The sequence below is a fragment of the Pantherophis guttatus genome, chromosome 11 (assembly GCF_059756535.1).
Source record: "Pantherophis guttatus breed Tessera chromosome 11, ASM5975653v1, whole genome shotgun sequence".
Lineage (NCBI taxonomy): Eukaryota > Metazoa > Chordata > Lepidosauria > Squamata > Colubridae > Pantherophis > Pantherophis guttatus.
Window position 1 is genome coordinate 23,587,464 of NC_142073.1, and position 17,808 is coordinate 23,605,271.

The following is a 17,808-nucleotide window of genomic DNA, read 5'->3' on the forward strand; positions in this document are numbered from 1 at the left end:
GCTGCAGCTATGTGTGTTTATTCACATAATATGGAAATGCTCAGGTGTAATTCGAGGTCAGAGCCTTTTGAACCAGGCTGGCCTGTCGCAGGAAGTAAGTTTATGCCACATTTTCCAACCTGGGGGTTTCAGTTCCCAGAATTCCTCAGCCAGCATGCTTGTTATCGAGAATTCTGGGAATTGAAGTCCACACATTGGGAGTCTCCAAAGTTTGGAAATGGTTCCAGAGGCATCTGTTGGATCCAATCCATTGTGGCAATACAACACAAATTCCACTAATTTGGGATAACTGCGAGATGTCACAACAACACCCATACAAAAAGCAACACTATCTTTGTCGTCATCATACACAGACCTTTCCACAGATGCTTCAGCGGCGATTTAATGTATTTCACTGAAACTGGAGGTTGCAAAACATTCGTTCGAAGAACCTCTAATCTCTTTTATTTCCTTCTTTGCTAACATTGCCTTAAGGGCAAAGCTGGCTTATGCACAGTTGGCAGTGACAGGCCGAGTGTTTGTTGGATAAGCCTGGGAGCAAAATTCCATGTTTTTCCCAGCTTTTCGGTTTACTTGGATCCACCTCTTCATCTCCTGGGATCTTTATTTTATTTTGCTTTTGTCAAAGCTGCAGTGAATTGAAGCAGGATGAATCCAGGTTTTTCCTACTGGATTAATGCAGGATTCATCCCTCAGGGAACATACAGAACTTTTGCTGGTCCTGCTGCTTCTTCCGTGCCTAGATCAGACTTTAAACTGCCAGAAGGAAGCCATCTTTTTCTGGTAGTAGTCGACATACCAGTAGATTCACACAGCATGTTGTTGTCTGCTAAATCCTGCACTTAAGCCCGTGAGTTTTACCCTTAAGCACTGCAACTCTTAACCTACCCTGTTTTCCCTAAAATAAGACCTCCCCGGATAATAAACCCAATTGGGCTTTTGAGCGCATGCGCTAAAATAAGTCCTTCCCGAAAATAAGCCCTCCCTGAAAATATTTAAACACATGCAGCCAGTCCCCGCCATTAGGGCTGGAAATCAGGTAAGACGGCAAGGGGAGCCCCGTCTTGCTCCACGCGCCCCAAAATAATAAGACCTCCCTGAAAATAAGGCCAAGCACTTATTTTGGGATTCAAAAAAATATAAGACAGGGTCTTATTTTCGGGGAAACACGGTATTCAGGAACCTCCAAGTAGTATAAGGGAGGTCGGATCCTCCAGCCAGATCTTCTAATATGAACAGAATGAGTCAGAAGGGACCTTAGAGGTCTTCTAGTCCAAGCCCTTGCTCTAGCAGGAAACCTATCATTTCAGGCAGATGGTTGTCCGATCTCTTTTCAATAACCTGGTTATTCCTTAATGGTCCCCTTCATCTTTTAATGCGATTCTTCTGTTCAGGCCATGGCATCGAACAGGCCACCCTAGACTAGAGCTAGACACTGTACCCATTGCTGCAGTAACTAAGTTGATCCACCTTGTTCCGGTGGTCCTTTCCTTGAGAAGTCTGGGTTTGTTTCAGTGATGGTATTCAGCCGGTTCTATCCGGTTCACACGAACTGGTAGCGGCGGCTGTGGGAGGCTCCCACCCGCCTGGACATCATCACGTCCCGTTTTTGGTGCTCTTCACATGTGCAGAAGGCCCTGAGCGCTCACATTTGCGAACCGGTAGTGAAGGAAAGGAAATACGACCCCTGGTTTGTTTGATAGTCTTATCACTTTAGCTTTCTTGGCTGTCCATGGTATTCTCGGGAGTTGTTCTCCAGCCTCCAAACGCATCAATACTCTTTCTTCCTCTATCCTGCTTCTTCAAAGTCCAAGTGTCACTTCCACAAACTGCCACAGGGAATACAGTGGCTTGCAGGATTCAGATCTTTGTAGGTATGGACCAGTGGTGGGTTGCTCTTGGTTCGGACCGGTTCGCAGGAACTGGTAGTAAAACTGGCGGGAGGCCCCGCCCACTGCTCCGGATGTCATCAGCGATCTGTGCATGCGCAGAAGGTGTGCACGATCCCATTGCGAACCGGTGATAAAGGTAAGTAGAACCCATCTCTGGTATGGACGCATCACAACAGCTGAGGATTTTCTCCAAGGCCTTTGTGGCTGCTCTATCAAGTGCTAACCTGTGGGCTATTTCTTGACTGCTTGTTCCTTTGCAGTGGATGCTTGATTCAAAAAGGCAGAAGTTCTCCATCACTTTGAAATCCTTACATTATTATTATTTTAATTACAAAGATAGATATGTAATTATAATAAAAATAATTACATAAGAATTTTGAAGAACTCAAAGCAATGGAGATAAAAATATAGTTAGAGCCATGGTGGCGCAGTGGTTAGAGTCAGGGGTGAAATGCTCCCGGTTCGGACCGGATCACCCGATCCGGTAGCGATGGAGGCGGGTGGTTCAGAGAACCAGTAACAAAAATCCCTGCCCCCCCCCATTGCTCAGCTGAGCCGCACAATCATCAGAGGCTTTTTTTTAATTTTTAAAAGCATTTTTTCTACAACCTCTTCAGCCGAAAAAATGCTCTTAAAAGTAAAAAAAAAGCCTCTGATGATCGCGGGGCTCAGCTGGGATCATCAGACGCTTTTAAAAGCATTTTTTCTACAACCTCTTCCACCGAAGTAGTTGTAGAAAAAATGTTTTTAAAAGGAAAAAAGCCTCTGCCGATCAGGCAAGTCAGCTGGGATCGTCAGAGGCTTTAAAAGCATTTTTTCTACAACCTCTTCAGCTGAAGAGGCTGTAGAAAAATGGTTTTAAAAGTTAAAAAAAAAAAGTCGGCCACGCCCACTCAGTCATATTACCCCCCCAAGCCACGCCCACAGAACCAGTAGTAACAAAATTTACATTTCACCATTGGTTAGAGTGCAGTACTGTAGGCTACTTCTGTTGACTACCGGCTGCCTGCAATTTGGCAGTTCAAATCTCACCAGGCTCAAGGTTGACTCAGCCTTCCATCCTTCCGAGATCGGTAAAATGAGGACCCAGACGGTTGGTGGCAATAGGCTGACTGCTTAGAGAGGGCTGTAAAACACTGTGAAGTCTAAGTTCTATTGCTTACAACAGTTCATTTAGTGACCAAAGTTACAACGGCACTGAAAAAAGTGACTTATAACCATTTTTCACAGTTACAACCTCGGTAGCATCCCCATGAACATATGATTAAAATTCAGATGCTTGGCAACTGGTTCATACTTATGACCGTTGCTGTGTCCCAAGATCCTGTGATCACCTTTTGCAACCTTTGGACAAGCAATGGGGAAATCACATTCACTTAACAACCAGGTTACTAACTTAACAACGATTCACTTTACAACCGTGGTAAGAAAGATTGTAAAATAAATTTGTATATATATTATTCTTATTATAATAATATATTCTTACTATAACCAGAAGTCTTATTCTGGTTGTTACACCTGTTGTCATCGGTCTTTATATTTAATTTTGGTCCCATTTTTTTCCCCCCCACACTGCTCCTTTTATTACCAGAGTTTGAAGCTCCTTTTCATTTTCGGTTATCGGGGAGAGTCGCCAGCATGGTGCAGGTTATTGAAGTTTTTTCCTATGTTAAGGAAACACGATCTTGCAGAATTTCAACCTGTTGGCAATATAATCCACTCAGCCGACATTCACAATATTTGCAGAAGGCCATCCAAATTCAGAATATACATCCCGATGAAGGAGAGATGCTCCTTGTCACATACGCCAAGCCCCCCCTGTACTGATGGCTGAAAAAGTTTGGTCCTTTTAAATCAAGAGGCAGAACTTGAGAAAAACTGTGAATTGAGGCCAGGGAGAACGGGACTCCGATGGTTCCTGGCATTTATGGGTCAAATTTGGAATTTCCAAGAATTTGGGAAATTCCAGATGAGGCAAACTGAGGAATTTTTGCTTCCAAAATGGCTGTTTCTGTAGGAATAGGTAATGTGGTTAGCCAGAAATTAGGCTGGGTATAACTTCAGGGTTTTTTTTTATGGTACGGTGTTAATTCTTTTTCTGAACAAACTGGAGTTGGTATAATTGCAGCCTTTATGCATCTCTCCAGCTGGCCATGGAGACTTTATTTATATTTTTTAAAATGGTAATCTCTAGTCATTTAAATCCTGCCGCAATTTCATTATAGATAATTTTCTTTTTTAAAAAAACACACCATGTTTTCAGATTGTGGCTTAACCAGAGCATTGCTCCCAAACATTGCTACACCCCAATACATGCCCACTTCAAGGGACTCACATTTCTGAGTTTAAAAAGAGGTGTGGTGAAACCCACCAAATGCTCAAGGTATCCCTTCACATCCCAAATCCATCAGACAAATAAGAATACCTGGAAATAAAATAACAGTGACTATTTTATTGAGCATTATTGAATACCATATCAAAACACTTGACTAATAGGGGAAGTTTCCCTTCCCAAGCTTTGATTTTTTTTTCTCTTTTTTGTCATTTTTAAAGTTTGTTTTCTTTTTTTTCATTTTTTTTTCCTATATAAATACAGATAACTTTTCCTGCGGATCAAAACCGTCCATCAGAGGTTTCCCCCACCGCATTCCCCCAATCCTGTGGCTCAGCCAGGCTTTGCTTCGTGCTCATTTGTGGACTGGCAGGGCAGGAGGGGGTGTGTGAGTTTGTGTGTGTCGTATCCTCTGTGTGTGTGTGTTGCTTTAAGAAAAAGGCCAGTCCTGCGATCCACAAAAGGGCTGAAAACCGTTCTTGACCTTGTTGCAGGAGACTTGCAAAGGACGGCAGCCTCTGGGGCCAGCACGGAGGTCGAGGGGGGGGGGTGGAAGAGGAAGAGGAGGAGGAGGACGAAAGAGTAAAAGGACTTTTGGCAATGGGGAGGGGGTATTGATGGAGGGGCGAAGAAAAAGGTCTTGGAAGTTCTGCTCCCCACCTGCCTGAGGATGCAGCCTTATAAACATCACCTGGCTCACTGGTTGACACCACGTGGCTGTTTTGTAAACAGTTGAAAAGACAAACTTACAACGCCTTCAGAAAAATGCCACAGAAAACATCTGATTCTCCTCCTCCTCCTCCTCAGGACTGGGGAGGTGGGGGGGAGGCAGGAGGGGAGGGGGCGGAAATGGCATTGTTGTTCCAAGAAAATAAAAAGGGAAGGGTAAACTACCACTTTCCTCACCCCACCCCCGTGCAAAAAGGGACCCGCATGTGGGCAGGAAGGAAGGGTCCTTGAATGGCACCGACGCATGTCGTGCTCCGTTTCGCTCGTGGCTGGCTCTAGCCCAAACAAACATCATGGCGTGGCTGTGGGGTGGGGCCCGGCGGCCACTGGCTCCTGCCCCAGGCCCTCTTCTTCGTCCTTCTGGCCCGGATTTGAGGACGGTTCCCCAAGTATGGCCTTGCGGAGCGACGGTTGCTTGTTGAGGGTCTTCTCTGCCTCTGAAGTCCAGAACTGAACACTAAAATGCCCAGGCTGCCATCGGGGTGGGGGTGTCCCAGAGCTGGTTTGGAGGAAGTTGGGAGTGTGTGTGTGGAAGAAGGATGGATGGTGAGAGGACCTGTTGAGAGAGAGAGAGAAAAGAAGCGTTGGTGCTGAACAGCCCCCCAATGTATTTCATTTCTATGTCTTTCAAGGAATAAAAGAGTAACAGTGTTGGAAGGAACCATGGAGATCTTCTAGTCCAGCCTGAAGCTCAAACAGGAGACCCCCATACCATTTCAGACAAGTGGCTGTCCAGTCTCTTCTTAAAACCCTGCAATAATGGAGTACTCACAACTTCAGAAGTCTCTGAGTCTTCGGAGAGGGGCGACATATAAATTGAATAAATTAAATTAAATTAATTAAATTCAGAAGGCAAGCTGTCCCACTGGTGAATTAACAAACAATAAAGAAGAGTTTATGCTAACCATAAACATCTCTGCTTCTTGCTGGGGTTTCTTGACTTCCCTCTCCACTCTGGGAAATTTGCCTTTTACAAAAAGATCCAGGGAAGGATGAATTAGAGCAGTGTTTCTCAACCTTGAAAGCTTGAAGATGGGTGGACTTCTACTCCCAGAATCCCCCAGCCAGCGCTGCTGGCTGGGGGATTCTGGGAGTTGAAGTCCACCCATCTTCAAGCTTCCAAGGTTGTGAAACACTGAATTAGAGGTTTCCGATTGGCGCTTAACTAGCTTCTATGCAAACAGAACGTTGACTAGAGTAAGTTAAGCTTTCCAACTGGCCCTGCAAGGATCTTCTGATGGCCAAAGGCAGATCTTGGTCGATCCCTGACATGAAAAGGATTTTGAGCCCCAACTGTTATACACCAGCAACAAAGTCAATTGTTTCCCCATATCCATGTTTCCCTATCTGGACGACTTTTAAGATGCATGGACGTCAACTCCCAGAATTCCCCAGCCAGTATGGTGGATTGGCAATTCTGGGAGTTGAAGCCCATACATCTTAAAGTTCTCAAGGTTAACAGAATAACAGAGGTGGAAGGGACCTTGGAAGTCTTCTAACCCAACTCCTCAACCTCAAGAGAGGTTGAGAAACACAACCCTAAATCTTCTATAGATAGTCTTTGACTTATGATCTTTCCTAAGTCATAAATCTTCCATAAATCTTCTTACAGGTGGCCTTCAACCTATGATCTTTCTCAAGTTCTTGGGCTGAGTAGACAACGTTCTCCCACCCCCTACCCTCCTGTGACACACAAAATGTTGTGTACATTTAGATTAAAAGCAAGGTGGTATTTCAATCAGCAGGAAAAAAAGAGATGGGGAGAATGACCTTACAGAAGTACAAAGATTCATTCAACCCTATACTATAGAAAAATAAGTCCAGAATGTGTACATCCTGCGGGGATTGCATAGAATGGGCTCATGTCATGAGAACAGATATGACAACGATCTTACACCAAAATTAATCAACCTGGAAAATATCCTGTTTTGGAAACACTTTTATTAAACAATACATCACTAGGCCCAAGGGAGAATCCTTCTATTTTGGTTCATTGAAATACGTCTCAAGGTTTATGAGAACATTTGAACCCAACATGAAATCAGGCAAGGTTTAGTTCAGAGGTTCTGGCTACACATGCGGTGTTAAGACAGCCCCTAATGGTCTCAAAAGCTAAGCCGAGTCAAAACTGATTTGAGCTTGGTTGGGAAATCACCAGAAAAATCTAGAGTTGTGCCAAGAATTTGAAAAATAATCTGGGAAGATTCCGATGGTAACCCGGTTCTGTCCTTTTGCCAACAAACGAAGGCTGGCTCAAGGACTTTACTTACTTAGTTTTGTTTAGGAAAAAATGAAAACAAGTATTAGTTTTGAGAATTTACTTCCTGTTTGTAATTCTTACTCACAAGTCACAGAACTGTTTAAAAGAGCATGGTTTTTCCCCCTCTCATTTGTTAATAACCAATTCCTTTATTATGTGGGCTGATGGCATTTCTTTCCATTTTTGCCTGCACAAAACATTTTGGTTGCTTTCAAATGCCTCCCTTAAAAGTGACATACCATTCCCTAAATCTTCCCAAACTCAGTGGGCACCTCCTATCTCGACTGGGACAGAGACTTTCCAAATTCTCAGCCAGCGTGACCATAAATGGATTGGCCATCTTAGTCCAGAATGCATTTTTTTTCCAGGTTAAACTGGGAGTTAGCAGAGACTCTATTTAGGAAGTGAGTGTCAGGGTTCCAAGCAGAGGTGTAATCCAAAATTTTTCCTTACTGGTTCTGTGGGAGTGGCAAAAGAAGGATATTGCAAAATCTCCATTCCCACCCCACTCGGGGGCCAGCCAGAGGTGGTATTTGCCGGTTCTCCAAACTACTCAAAATTTCTGCTACCGGTTTTCCAGACCTGCTGGATTTCACCCCTGATTCCAAGTAACACCCCCAACGAAAGGAGACTCCAAGGCTAACAGTTCCTCAAAGTTCCATTTCATTAGAGATGTCATATTGGCACATCTGGGAAAACCCGAATCTGAAAACTTCCAGGTTTTCCCCACCCAAAAGAAACTCCATGTCCTTTCCCCTGCACCCACATGTCCATCACATGGCCCAATCACAGCACCATCCCAACTGGAGATGCCTCCCAGTCACACCACTCCAGGTGCAGAGCAGGATGTCCTTGACTCTCAGAGAAAAGAATGTTATTTTGGCTAGATATCTCTCCAACTCCATACAACCCCCCCTCCCAGTTTCCCACAGCATCAGGTGTGGCAGCCCTGAAGATCCAAAGAAAAAGATGGCCTCCAGGGCTGACAGTGGGATTCTTTACAATGGGCACATTGAAGACCAAGAGGCAGAGCCTCACCTGGAAAGAGGTCCGGGTGGGATCCCACAGTCAATCTGACGGGTGTTCTGGGCAGGATCTGTTGACTTCAAACCAGGAATCTATACAGCTGCAGAAGAGAAAAGGGATTCCCTCACTTCCCTGCACGGCAGGGGCTTCTGCTGGGGCAGAAGACAAGAGCCCCCATGCAAGGCCCCCTTGGAGAGGAGCAGCTCACAGAAGCCTTGGGAGATCAGCAGGGCCCTTTCCCAGCCTCCCAACCCATCTGAAGCAGGAGGCCCAACAGGGACCCTTCTTCGGGGGGCCCAAGGCTCTTCGTACTCTACCTCTTGTGATAAATGCAGAGGCAGGGCAGCCGAGCTATCGTGTCTCCTTGCAGAAGTTCCTCTAGGCAAATGACACATTCGCCGGAATCCTTGGTTAGCACGTCGTCTGCGGGAGAGAAAGAGAAGGCAGGGTGAGCCGGGGCAGGAAAAGGCAGCTGCGTTCATACAACCCCCGTCAACTAGGCATGAGGAAGGAGAGACGTTTGGGATCTACCAGGCCAGGGGACACTAAGGCACTTTGGAAGAAAAACCACATGGTGTGAATCCTCCTATAACACGGGTGTCAAACTCAAGGCCCGGGGGACGAATCTGGCCCCGGAGGGGGGGGTGCTTAGATCTGGCCTGTGGGGCCACCCTGGAAACAGCAAAGGACTGACACGCAGTGCCTCTGCCAGAGAAAATGGAGCTGGGGGGGGCACTGGCAGAGAGCTGCAGGAGGCCGTCATGGCCAATAATGTGGTCCAGGAGGGCTGCGGGGGCCCCACCAACTCCATTTTCGCTGGCAGAGGGTTGCAGGAGGCCGCCGCAGCTGAAAATTGAGCAAGGGAGCCCGTTTTCACTGGCAGAGCGCTCAGGCCACCACAGGCGCCCCTGACACGAGTGACGTCAAGTTGGCCATGCCCACCCCAGCCACGCCAACCCCGGGCCCCCAAGGTCACCCACAACCCTGATGCGGCCCTCAATGAAATTGAGTTTGACATCCCTGTCCAGGGGTGAAATGTAAAATTTGTTACTACCGGTTCTGTGGGCGTGGCTTGGTGGGGCGGGGTAAGGTGACTGGGTGGACGTAGCCAACTTTTCTTTTTTCTTTTAACTTTTCAAAGCATTTTTTCTAATGCTTTGAAAAGCCTCTCTGGCGATCAGGCAACTCAACTGGGATCGTCAGAGACTTTTCAAAGCATTTTTTTTTACTACCTCTTCGGCCAAGAGGTTGCAGAGAAAAATGCTTTGAAAAGCCTCTGACCATCCCAGCTGAGCCGCGCGATCATCAGAGGTTTTTTTTTAAAACTTTTAAAAGCATTTTTTCGTCAGAAGACATTGTAGAAAAAATGCTTTTAAAAGTAAAAAAAAAAAAAAGCCTCTGATGATTGTGCGGCTCAGCTGGGCATGGTGGTGGTGGGGGCCAGGGATTTTTGCTACCGGTACTCCGAACCACCCGCCACCATCGCTACCGGATTGGGCGATCCGGTCCGAACCGGGAGCATTTCACCCCTGTCCCTGTCCTATTACAATGTTCTCTCAACTTGGGGCTTCAATCCCAAGCTTGTAAGAACAGGGTTTGTTTGTTTTTTTAACATGAAAAGACATTCCAGGATTGAAGTTTACTGGTTTGTAAGAAGGCTCTGCTAAGAGGCCTGGGTGCCCCAGAGTGGTATCAAGCCCATCAAGTGGTTGGTCTGATTGCTGTTGCCAGGTGTGTGTGTGTGTGGGGGGGTATTGGCTTCAATACTGGGTTGGGGGTTTTTTGTAAGCAGCCAGAGTCTCCATGAATAATCAGCTTGTCCAAGGTTTGGTTAAAATTAGTCCCAGTTACAAAGTCAAGATCATTAAAAAACAAACAGACCCAGAACTAAGTTGGATTCTAGAAAATAAACCCATCAGGATAGATGGAGGTTAGGAATGCAGGAGAATGAAAATAATCTGACATTTCTCCCATTGCAAATCATGGGCTCACTTTAGACTTGACCCCCAACCCAGGACTAAGTGCTTCCTTGGTCCACCGCTCAGTCTAATGTCTGAATTGGCAACCAAGGGAAGGAACTCCTCTGGCCCCCAGGAATAAAGCTTGCCCCGTTGGAATGAGGGATCCAGACACCCTCTTGGCCCAAATCGGCCGTCCCACCTGCCAAGGATGCCCAAAGCTTGAAAAAAAGGACATGTCAAATCCTTGGGGACTGGGAACGCTGGGCGCGGTAGTCCCCATGCATCTGGGGCAAACCAGATGCAGCACCTGTTCCCTGCCGTCTCCCCAAAGGAGCTGCTGTGAAGCCCACCTTGGCACGACAGCTCCAAAAATAAGCCCAAAAGGTGACAGCAATTGGGGGGACAGAGGGGGGAGGATAGCGAGGTTGTTACCGTTAAGTGCTGGGGGTTTGCTAGCACCGATCCCTCCTGCCTCCCCTTCCTCCCCAGTGCTTGACCTGAGACAACCTCAAGTAAGGCGCATGTCAGATGCACGTCGAGAGCTGGGGAGGGAGAGAAGGAGAAGGAAAGGGCCTTCCTGAGGGCAAGGAAGACAGGCTCTGCTGCATCGCAGCTGGCTCGGCTGGCACCGGCCCTCCGGCGGAGGCTGGGCAGATCGCTCTGGCTGCATCGCCAAACCACGCTGCTGCCCTCCCCCTGGCGCCATCCCTGCCGTCTCGACCTGGCTGGATAGAACAACGGCACGCGGCAGGGCTGACACGGGCTGGCACTGTTGCTGGAGCAGATGTCTCCTCGCCCGCCCACCAGGGCCCCTCCTCCCTGGGAGCCGGCAGGCTCCTTCCTGCACCTGGGAAGCAGGGGCTCCTCCCTGTGTTGGGAGCTGGCCAGCTGCCTGAGACAGCAGCGCTGGACGAAGCCGGCCCTGCCCTCTGGCTGCCCCGTGCCAGGCAGAAGGACACGGAGGACGGGCACAAGGGGGAGCAGCTCACCGACAGCTATTCCCTCCCCCAACTCTGCCCGACTGGGCTGCTGCATCCCAGGCCCCTCCCTAGATGGCAGCAGAGTCCTCTCCGGAGCCCTTTGGATCAGGCTGAGACAAGACTGGCAGCCCCCTCCCCTCCCCTCCCTGCTGCCTGCCAGAGGACAGAGGAGCCGCAAATGGGCAGGTCATCTTCCCTGGGGGCTGGCAGGGCAAGAATAGAAGTTGGCGCCCAGCGCAGAAGCAGCAACTCAAACAACTGCCTTCTGAAAAATGAAGGAAGTCGGCCTTGCTCTTCGCACGGAGGCAGAAATTGGGCTGCCGTGCCCCTTTTCTCTCCCTGCCTCACCCGATGCCCAGCTCGGCCTTTCTGAACCAGCGTGGCAGGTTGTGGCTCATGCCACGTACAAAGAAGTTGGGAGACACCAGGCGAACAGGGCAGGGCATAAGATGGCGAGAACGCTGATGGAGAGAGGAACGGGACCAGCCGGGTGGCTTTATGGATACCGTCTGGAAGGCCAGGCGGGGAGACCTGCTCTCGCTGCCCCCCAGCTTTGCCCCCCCCCCCCTGCAGCCACTGCCAGCCCTGGCAAACGGGGCTCCTCCGCAGCCGCAAAGGAGAACTCACCATTGTAGGAGAGACGGGGTTTGCTCAGACACATGATAAAGTGCATTTCCATTTCATCGGAAGCCACTGATTTGGAGCAAACGGGGCACTTGAAACCTGGAAAAGAGGTTGGTGGGGGGGAGGAAGCAGGTTAGGGGGCAGATTTATCATCCCCATTCAGATGCAGAGCGGTTTGCGAGAAGAGGCTGACATGCATATGTACAGGTGTAGGTATAAAGGTATACAGGTATGTACAGGAATACCATGTTTTCCCGAAAATAAGACCCTGTCTTACATTTTTTTGAACCCTGAAATAAGCGCTTGGCCTTATTGCCATGCAGGGATGTCTTATTTGGGGGGAAACAGAGTATGGTTATACAGACAGTCCTCAACTTACAACTGCAACTGAGCCCAACATTTGTGTTGTTAAGTGAGACATTTGTTAAGTGAGCTTTGCCTCAGTTTAGGAGCTTTCTTGCCATGGTTGTTAAGCGAACCACTGCAGTAGTTACATTAGTCACAGGGTTGTTAAGTGAATCTGGCTTCCCCCTTGACTCTGCTCGTCAGAAGCTCGCAAAAGGGGATCACGTGACCCCGGGACACTGCCACCGTCATAAATATGAAACAGTTGCCAAGTATCCGAATTTTGATCATAGGGATGCTACAACGGTCGTAAGTTTGAAAAACCGTCACGAGTCCCTTGTTTTCAGTACCGCTGTAACTTTGAATGGTCACTACATGATATGTTGTAAATCGAGGACTACCTGCATTAACTTCCTACAAGGATGCCAAGCGGATTTTCATAGCTTGGTGATGAATTCCCGGAACCACACATAATGCTATGTTAAATGGAACTGTTTTGTTGAACATGACCAAAGTTGAACATGACCAAAAGCGCCCCGAATGCGCAGAGAGACAAAACAGCCTACACGAGAAAGAACTAATTTTTTTTTTGTTTTTTTTTTTTTAAATGCCGCCTTACTTCCATGATCTGAGATGACATTTTGCCCAAGGATTAACATTGTACGGTAAAATCTGACAAGAGCAAAAAAAGAAAAAAGAAAGAAAAGAAAAAGAAAAGAAAAGAAAAATTAAAAGACAGGATTCTAGTGGCTTTAAAATCCAGGTCCTTTCAAGCGTTTAATGCAAAGGGAAATGTTTAATTTCCGTGTGTCTGCAATTGCAGGCTCTTTTGCGAGCAGCCGAAGGAGAGAAAGGAACTACCTTACAGCTGGTTCTCCGGAAGGATGGGCAGATTCAACATAAGTGGTGCAAAGGGAGCTGGGATTTTTTTTATTATTATTCTTATGTAAGACGACGTGCTGAAAATTACTCAGTTTATATAAAACCATGTGAGACAACCGAGAGTCAAAAAAGCAGGGGGTTGCAATATTTATTTTTTTGCAGAGAATGTTGCTGGCTGCACAAACCAGAAAATAGAATATAACCAAAAAAAAAAAAAGCTTAGCTCTCTCCACCCTCCGGATGGGCCCAGCACCTTCTTAAAATATTATGGCCTGGCCACAGCTGCCGTCTCCTTGGGGCTTAGGGCCCCCACTCTCTGCCCGGTGCGAATTATAACCCAATTACCGCGGATTCAATAGCTCATGCTAAAGACGCTGTTAAACGGATATTAAATCGCATATGTCAACCAGCCCAATCTGAATAATCCTGGCCAGGATTTCAAAGAATAGAAGCACGAACAATGATCTCTGCGCGTGAGGGAGAAAAATGCTTTCCGCCCTCTGCAGTGATGGCTCTCAGATGTCTTAAGTGGAAATGCCGTTATTCCCCACAACGGCTCCTTCGTCTTATTAGGCGCGTTTCTTTGCGTTCGGCATTTATGCTCAATCGTGGGCAAAGCCAGAATATTCTATCAGCCCAGGGGTGTCAAAACTCAAGGCGCACGGGCCGCATCTAGCCTGGGTTGTGCTTTGATGTGGCCCGCAAGGCCGCCCTGGAAACAGTGAAGGACCAACCTGCGGTGCCTCTGCCAGCAAAAACGGAGTTTAGGGCGCAGGAGTGAAATTCAGCCGGTTCTATCCGGCTCGGGCAAACCGGTAGCGCCAGCGGTGGGAGGCTCCGCCCACCCGCCCAGACCTCATCACCTCCCGTTTTTGACCCTCTGTGCATGCGCAGAAGGCTCTGCACATGCGCGGAGGAGGCGCGCGCTCACATTTGCGAACCGGTAGCAAAGGTAAGTGAATTTCACCCCTGTTGGGAGGGCTGTGTGTGGCCCTCCCAGGCTCTGTTTTCAGCCGGGACAGCCTCCTGCAGCCCTCTGCCAGCAAAAATGGAGCTCGGGGGTTCCACATGCGCACCCCGTCCCAGCCACACCACCTGGCGCCCCGAGGTCAAACACAACCCTGATGCAGCCCTCAATGAAATCGAATTTGACGCCCCTATATTAGCCAGGCAAGCAAGGCTCAGAATATGCAGTGTCGACTTATGACAACAATGGGGCCCAAAATTTCTATTTATTTATTAGCCATATTTCTATGCCGCCCACTCTCCAAGGACTCTGGGCGGCTTACACCAAAGACAGTATACTAAATAGCATATTGCCACCTAACAATCTGGGTCCTCATTTTACCCACCTCGGAAGGATGGAAGGCTGAGTCAACCTTGAGCCGGTGAGATTTGATCCGCTGATCTGCTGAACTAGCAGTCAGCTGAAGTAGCTGCAGTACTGCACTCTAACCACTGCGCCACCTCGGCTCATAAGCATGGAGGTTATTAAGTGAGTCGCACCTGATTTTGCAATCTTTTTTTCCCCCTGGTTTTAAGTGAATCACTGCAGCTGTTAAGCGACTTTGACTTTGCTGGTTGAGATGCCACAAGGAAAAGTCACCAACGGCAATTACAGGAATCCGGGATTCTGCAACCATCCTAAGTACTTGCTGGCTGCCCTGCACCCAAATTCTGTTTCAATGACTTTTGGTGCATGCTGCAACGGTCATATGTGCAAGTCCCTTTTTTCGGTGCCGAACGGTAGTTAAATAAATCGTTGTACTTTGAAGACTTCCTGTAATGTAAAAAGGGTGGAAGCCGTTGGTTTCTTCCAGAGTAATTTCTGTTATTTTCTAGTCTGGCCTGCAAGCCCGAGATTTACTAGTGGCCTTTCAACCAAGTCCAGCCCAATTTCGTTTTTGTTTTTTTTTTCAGAACAGGCAACTGATGTTCAAAAACAAACAAATGCAAACAAACAAAAATCAAAAGGTTCTGAAAACGCTGATATATTACAGGTAAGACTCCCTCTTTTTAACTTTTAAAAGCATTTTTTCGTCAGAAGAGGTTGTAGAAGAAATGCTTTTAAAAGTAAAAAAAAAAAGCCTCTGATGATCGTGCGGCTCAGCTGGGCATGGGGGTGGCAGGGATTTTTGCTACTAGTTCTCCGAACCACCCGCCGCCATCGCTACCAGATCGGGCGATCCAGTCTGAACCGGGAGCATTTCACTCCTGGATCAACTCCTCCAAGCTCCATTCCCGCCTGAGCCATTTTCTTCTGTGCATGGAGGGGAAATGGACGTCTCTGGTGGAGATAGAGAGACGGAGCTCAGAAGCCGAAGAGTGGAGCTCCGTTTCTGCAGCAGTTCCTTTCCGGGTAGAACTCAGCAAGCAGCTCTTTTGCCCCATCTGCTTAACAACCTGAGAGATGGCTTAACGACCGTAACCAGGAGTGCCAGGATTGCAGTTGTTGAGCAAAATGCTTGTCTCCTTCACAAATCATCTTTTTTTTCCCATGAAGGTTATCTGGGTAAACTCCCTTTTCAAAGATCCTGCACAGCGCTTCCATTTCAGCTGGCCGAAGAACCTTTTCTCCCCACCCCCAAAAAAACTACAGCGGCATTTAAAGTTTGTGGATCCTTTTGAACTGCACACACCAATTACCGAAAGCAAAAGTTCACAATCTTTTGGATCTTTTTCCTCAAAGAATTGTTCTGCCCCAGCTCCGGATTCCCAAGGATTGTGACACACACCAACGGTCCTTATCAAAGTTATAACGTACCAAGAATAAACAAAGTCCGGCAAAGGTTGGCAACCAGCCCAGAAAACAAGATACGATAAGACACTCACTCTCCAACATGCTCTGTAATAATTACACGTTGTTTCCAGCAAGAAATTACTAACTGTGTGTGACATAAGTAGGCTAAGGGAATGGCCAATTATCCTCAAACCTTACTCTCGAGGAGACCTCCTCCTCCTGAGTAGCCACTCCTGCCTTTTGGCAGCCCTGCGGGCTCGAGCATTGAGAGGCTCCTCCACTTCACTCTCTCCACTTGAAGGAGCCTCTGGAGGTTCTGAAGGCCCTGGCTGAGTCTCTGCCTCTGGCACCACATCTTCTTCAGCCTCCTTGCTATCCGACGCGAGCGCCGGCTGTGCCGGCTGCTGGCACAACCCCACACCAGCCTCATCATCATCGGGATCAGCCACGATCCGCGCAGGCCGCTGGCAGGCCACAACAAGAATCAATGGCCAAGTTTCTGCCTCGTTTTAAACGGGATATTCTTTCTCTCATTTTAGGATTTGTGTGTGGAGAATGGATCACGTTTCAGGACATGCTTATACAGGAATATGGGAAATTTAAAAGGGTTCACAAACTTTTAAGCACCTCTGCAGCTATTGGGGCTTACTAGCAATGGTATGAAACTGGGGGGAAATCTATGGGGGATAATTTGATTTATTTTAAAGAGGACGGGAAATGCGCCATGCAACTCCCCGATCAGAATTCCTCTGAATCCCCAGAGCCATTGCCACAAACATGGGGGCTACAGAGCCACAACTTATATAGCAGAAAGCCCATCTGGTATAGTGGTGACTGCCTAGGTTTCAAATGCCAGGAAAATCAGGAGATTCAGGCAGTTCAAATAGTATAAAACTTAAGCTCTCTACAAGAATCTGAACTACTAACAGTCAAGGGAAATTAGCAGGAGATAAGAGGAGAAGGAATTCAAGGTGGGCTGGGCTTAGGTCTCTTGTGGGTGCAGGGACTCATAACTGATGATGTGTTTGACTCCTCCCTTGGGCTCAGCCTCAGCATCTCCTACACCAGGGCAGACCTGCTATAGGGAAAATAGGAAGGGACAGCGGTGTGGAATCCACCCTGTGCTAAAAAGAAGGATAGGAATCTAACCGACGAGGAGAGGTGACGAATGGGGATCTCTATACAGAACCATTTCCATTAAAGGTTCCTTAGTAAGATTATTTTGATTATCTCGCTGCTGTCACAATCCTGAAAGGTGTCTCTGGAAAAGAAGAGGATCGGATCCAATCAGACCGAAAGCAAAAATAACTTTCTGCTATCATCCGCAAGTTTCCTTAGCCTTCAGTCGTGCTTTTCCACCAAAGAGCCATCATCCTGGGCTGGGAATCTTGGCTGGCATCTCTTCCCCACTGCAAAAAATTGGCCAGCTCATCTGGCAGAGGGCAAGGCTGCCGGCCAGGCTCTCGGCTGGAGAATTGCAAAAATCAGACTAGGAAGGGCAGACGCAGCCTAAGGGGAAAGCTCTGTCGACCAAACCCAGGAACAGGTCCAGATCTGCTTCCACCAACAGGAAGACCAACATGTCCTTCATGCTGTCAAGATGGATCTTGACAGACTTGAACATGGGGCCCTATCGAACAAAATGAAATTCAATGTAGAGAAAAGTAAAGTCTTACACTTAGGCAAGAAAAACCAAAAGTACACATATAGACAGGGTGGAACCAGGCTTAATAGCAGTAACTGTGACAGGATCTTGGAGTCTTAGTGGACAACCAATTAAATATGAGCCAGCAGTGTGCAGCGGCAGCCAAAAAAGCCAATGCAATCCTAAACTGCATTAACAGAGGGATACAATCAAGATGAAGGGAGGTACTAACACCATTCTATAAAGCCTTATAAGGCCACACCTAGAGTACTGCATCCAGTTTTGGTCACACTATAAAAAAGAAGTTGAGACTCTAGAAAAAGCGCAGAGAAATGATTAGAGGATTGAAGGCTAAAACATATGATGAACGGTTGCAGGAACTGGGCAGGGCT

The 17,808-nt window shown here is 47.6% G+C and overlaps 1 protein-coding gene across 1 annotated transcript in view; it reads right to left on the reverse strand.

Annotated features, from left to right (window-relative positions):
- Positions 1-4,324: 4,324 nt before the first annotated feature.
- ZNRF1 (zinc and ring finger 1) overlaps positions 4,325-17,808 on the reverse strand; it is a 47,886-nt gene continuing 34,402 nt past the window's right edge. The window contains exons 2-5 of the mRNA XM_034425538.3: positions 11,808-11,903; positions 8,557-8,662; positions 8,252-8,339; positions 4,325-5,509 (exon numbers count right to left, since the gene is read on the reverse strand). Coding sequence (XP_034281429.2) covers positions 8,282-8,339; positions 8,557-8,662; positions 11,808-11,903 — 260 coding nt within the window. The 3' untranslated portion in view covers positions 4,325-5,509; positions 8,252-8,281. The remainder of the gene's footprint in view (positions 5,510-8,251; positions 8,340-8,556; positions 8,663-11,807; positions 11,904-17,808) is intronic.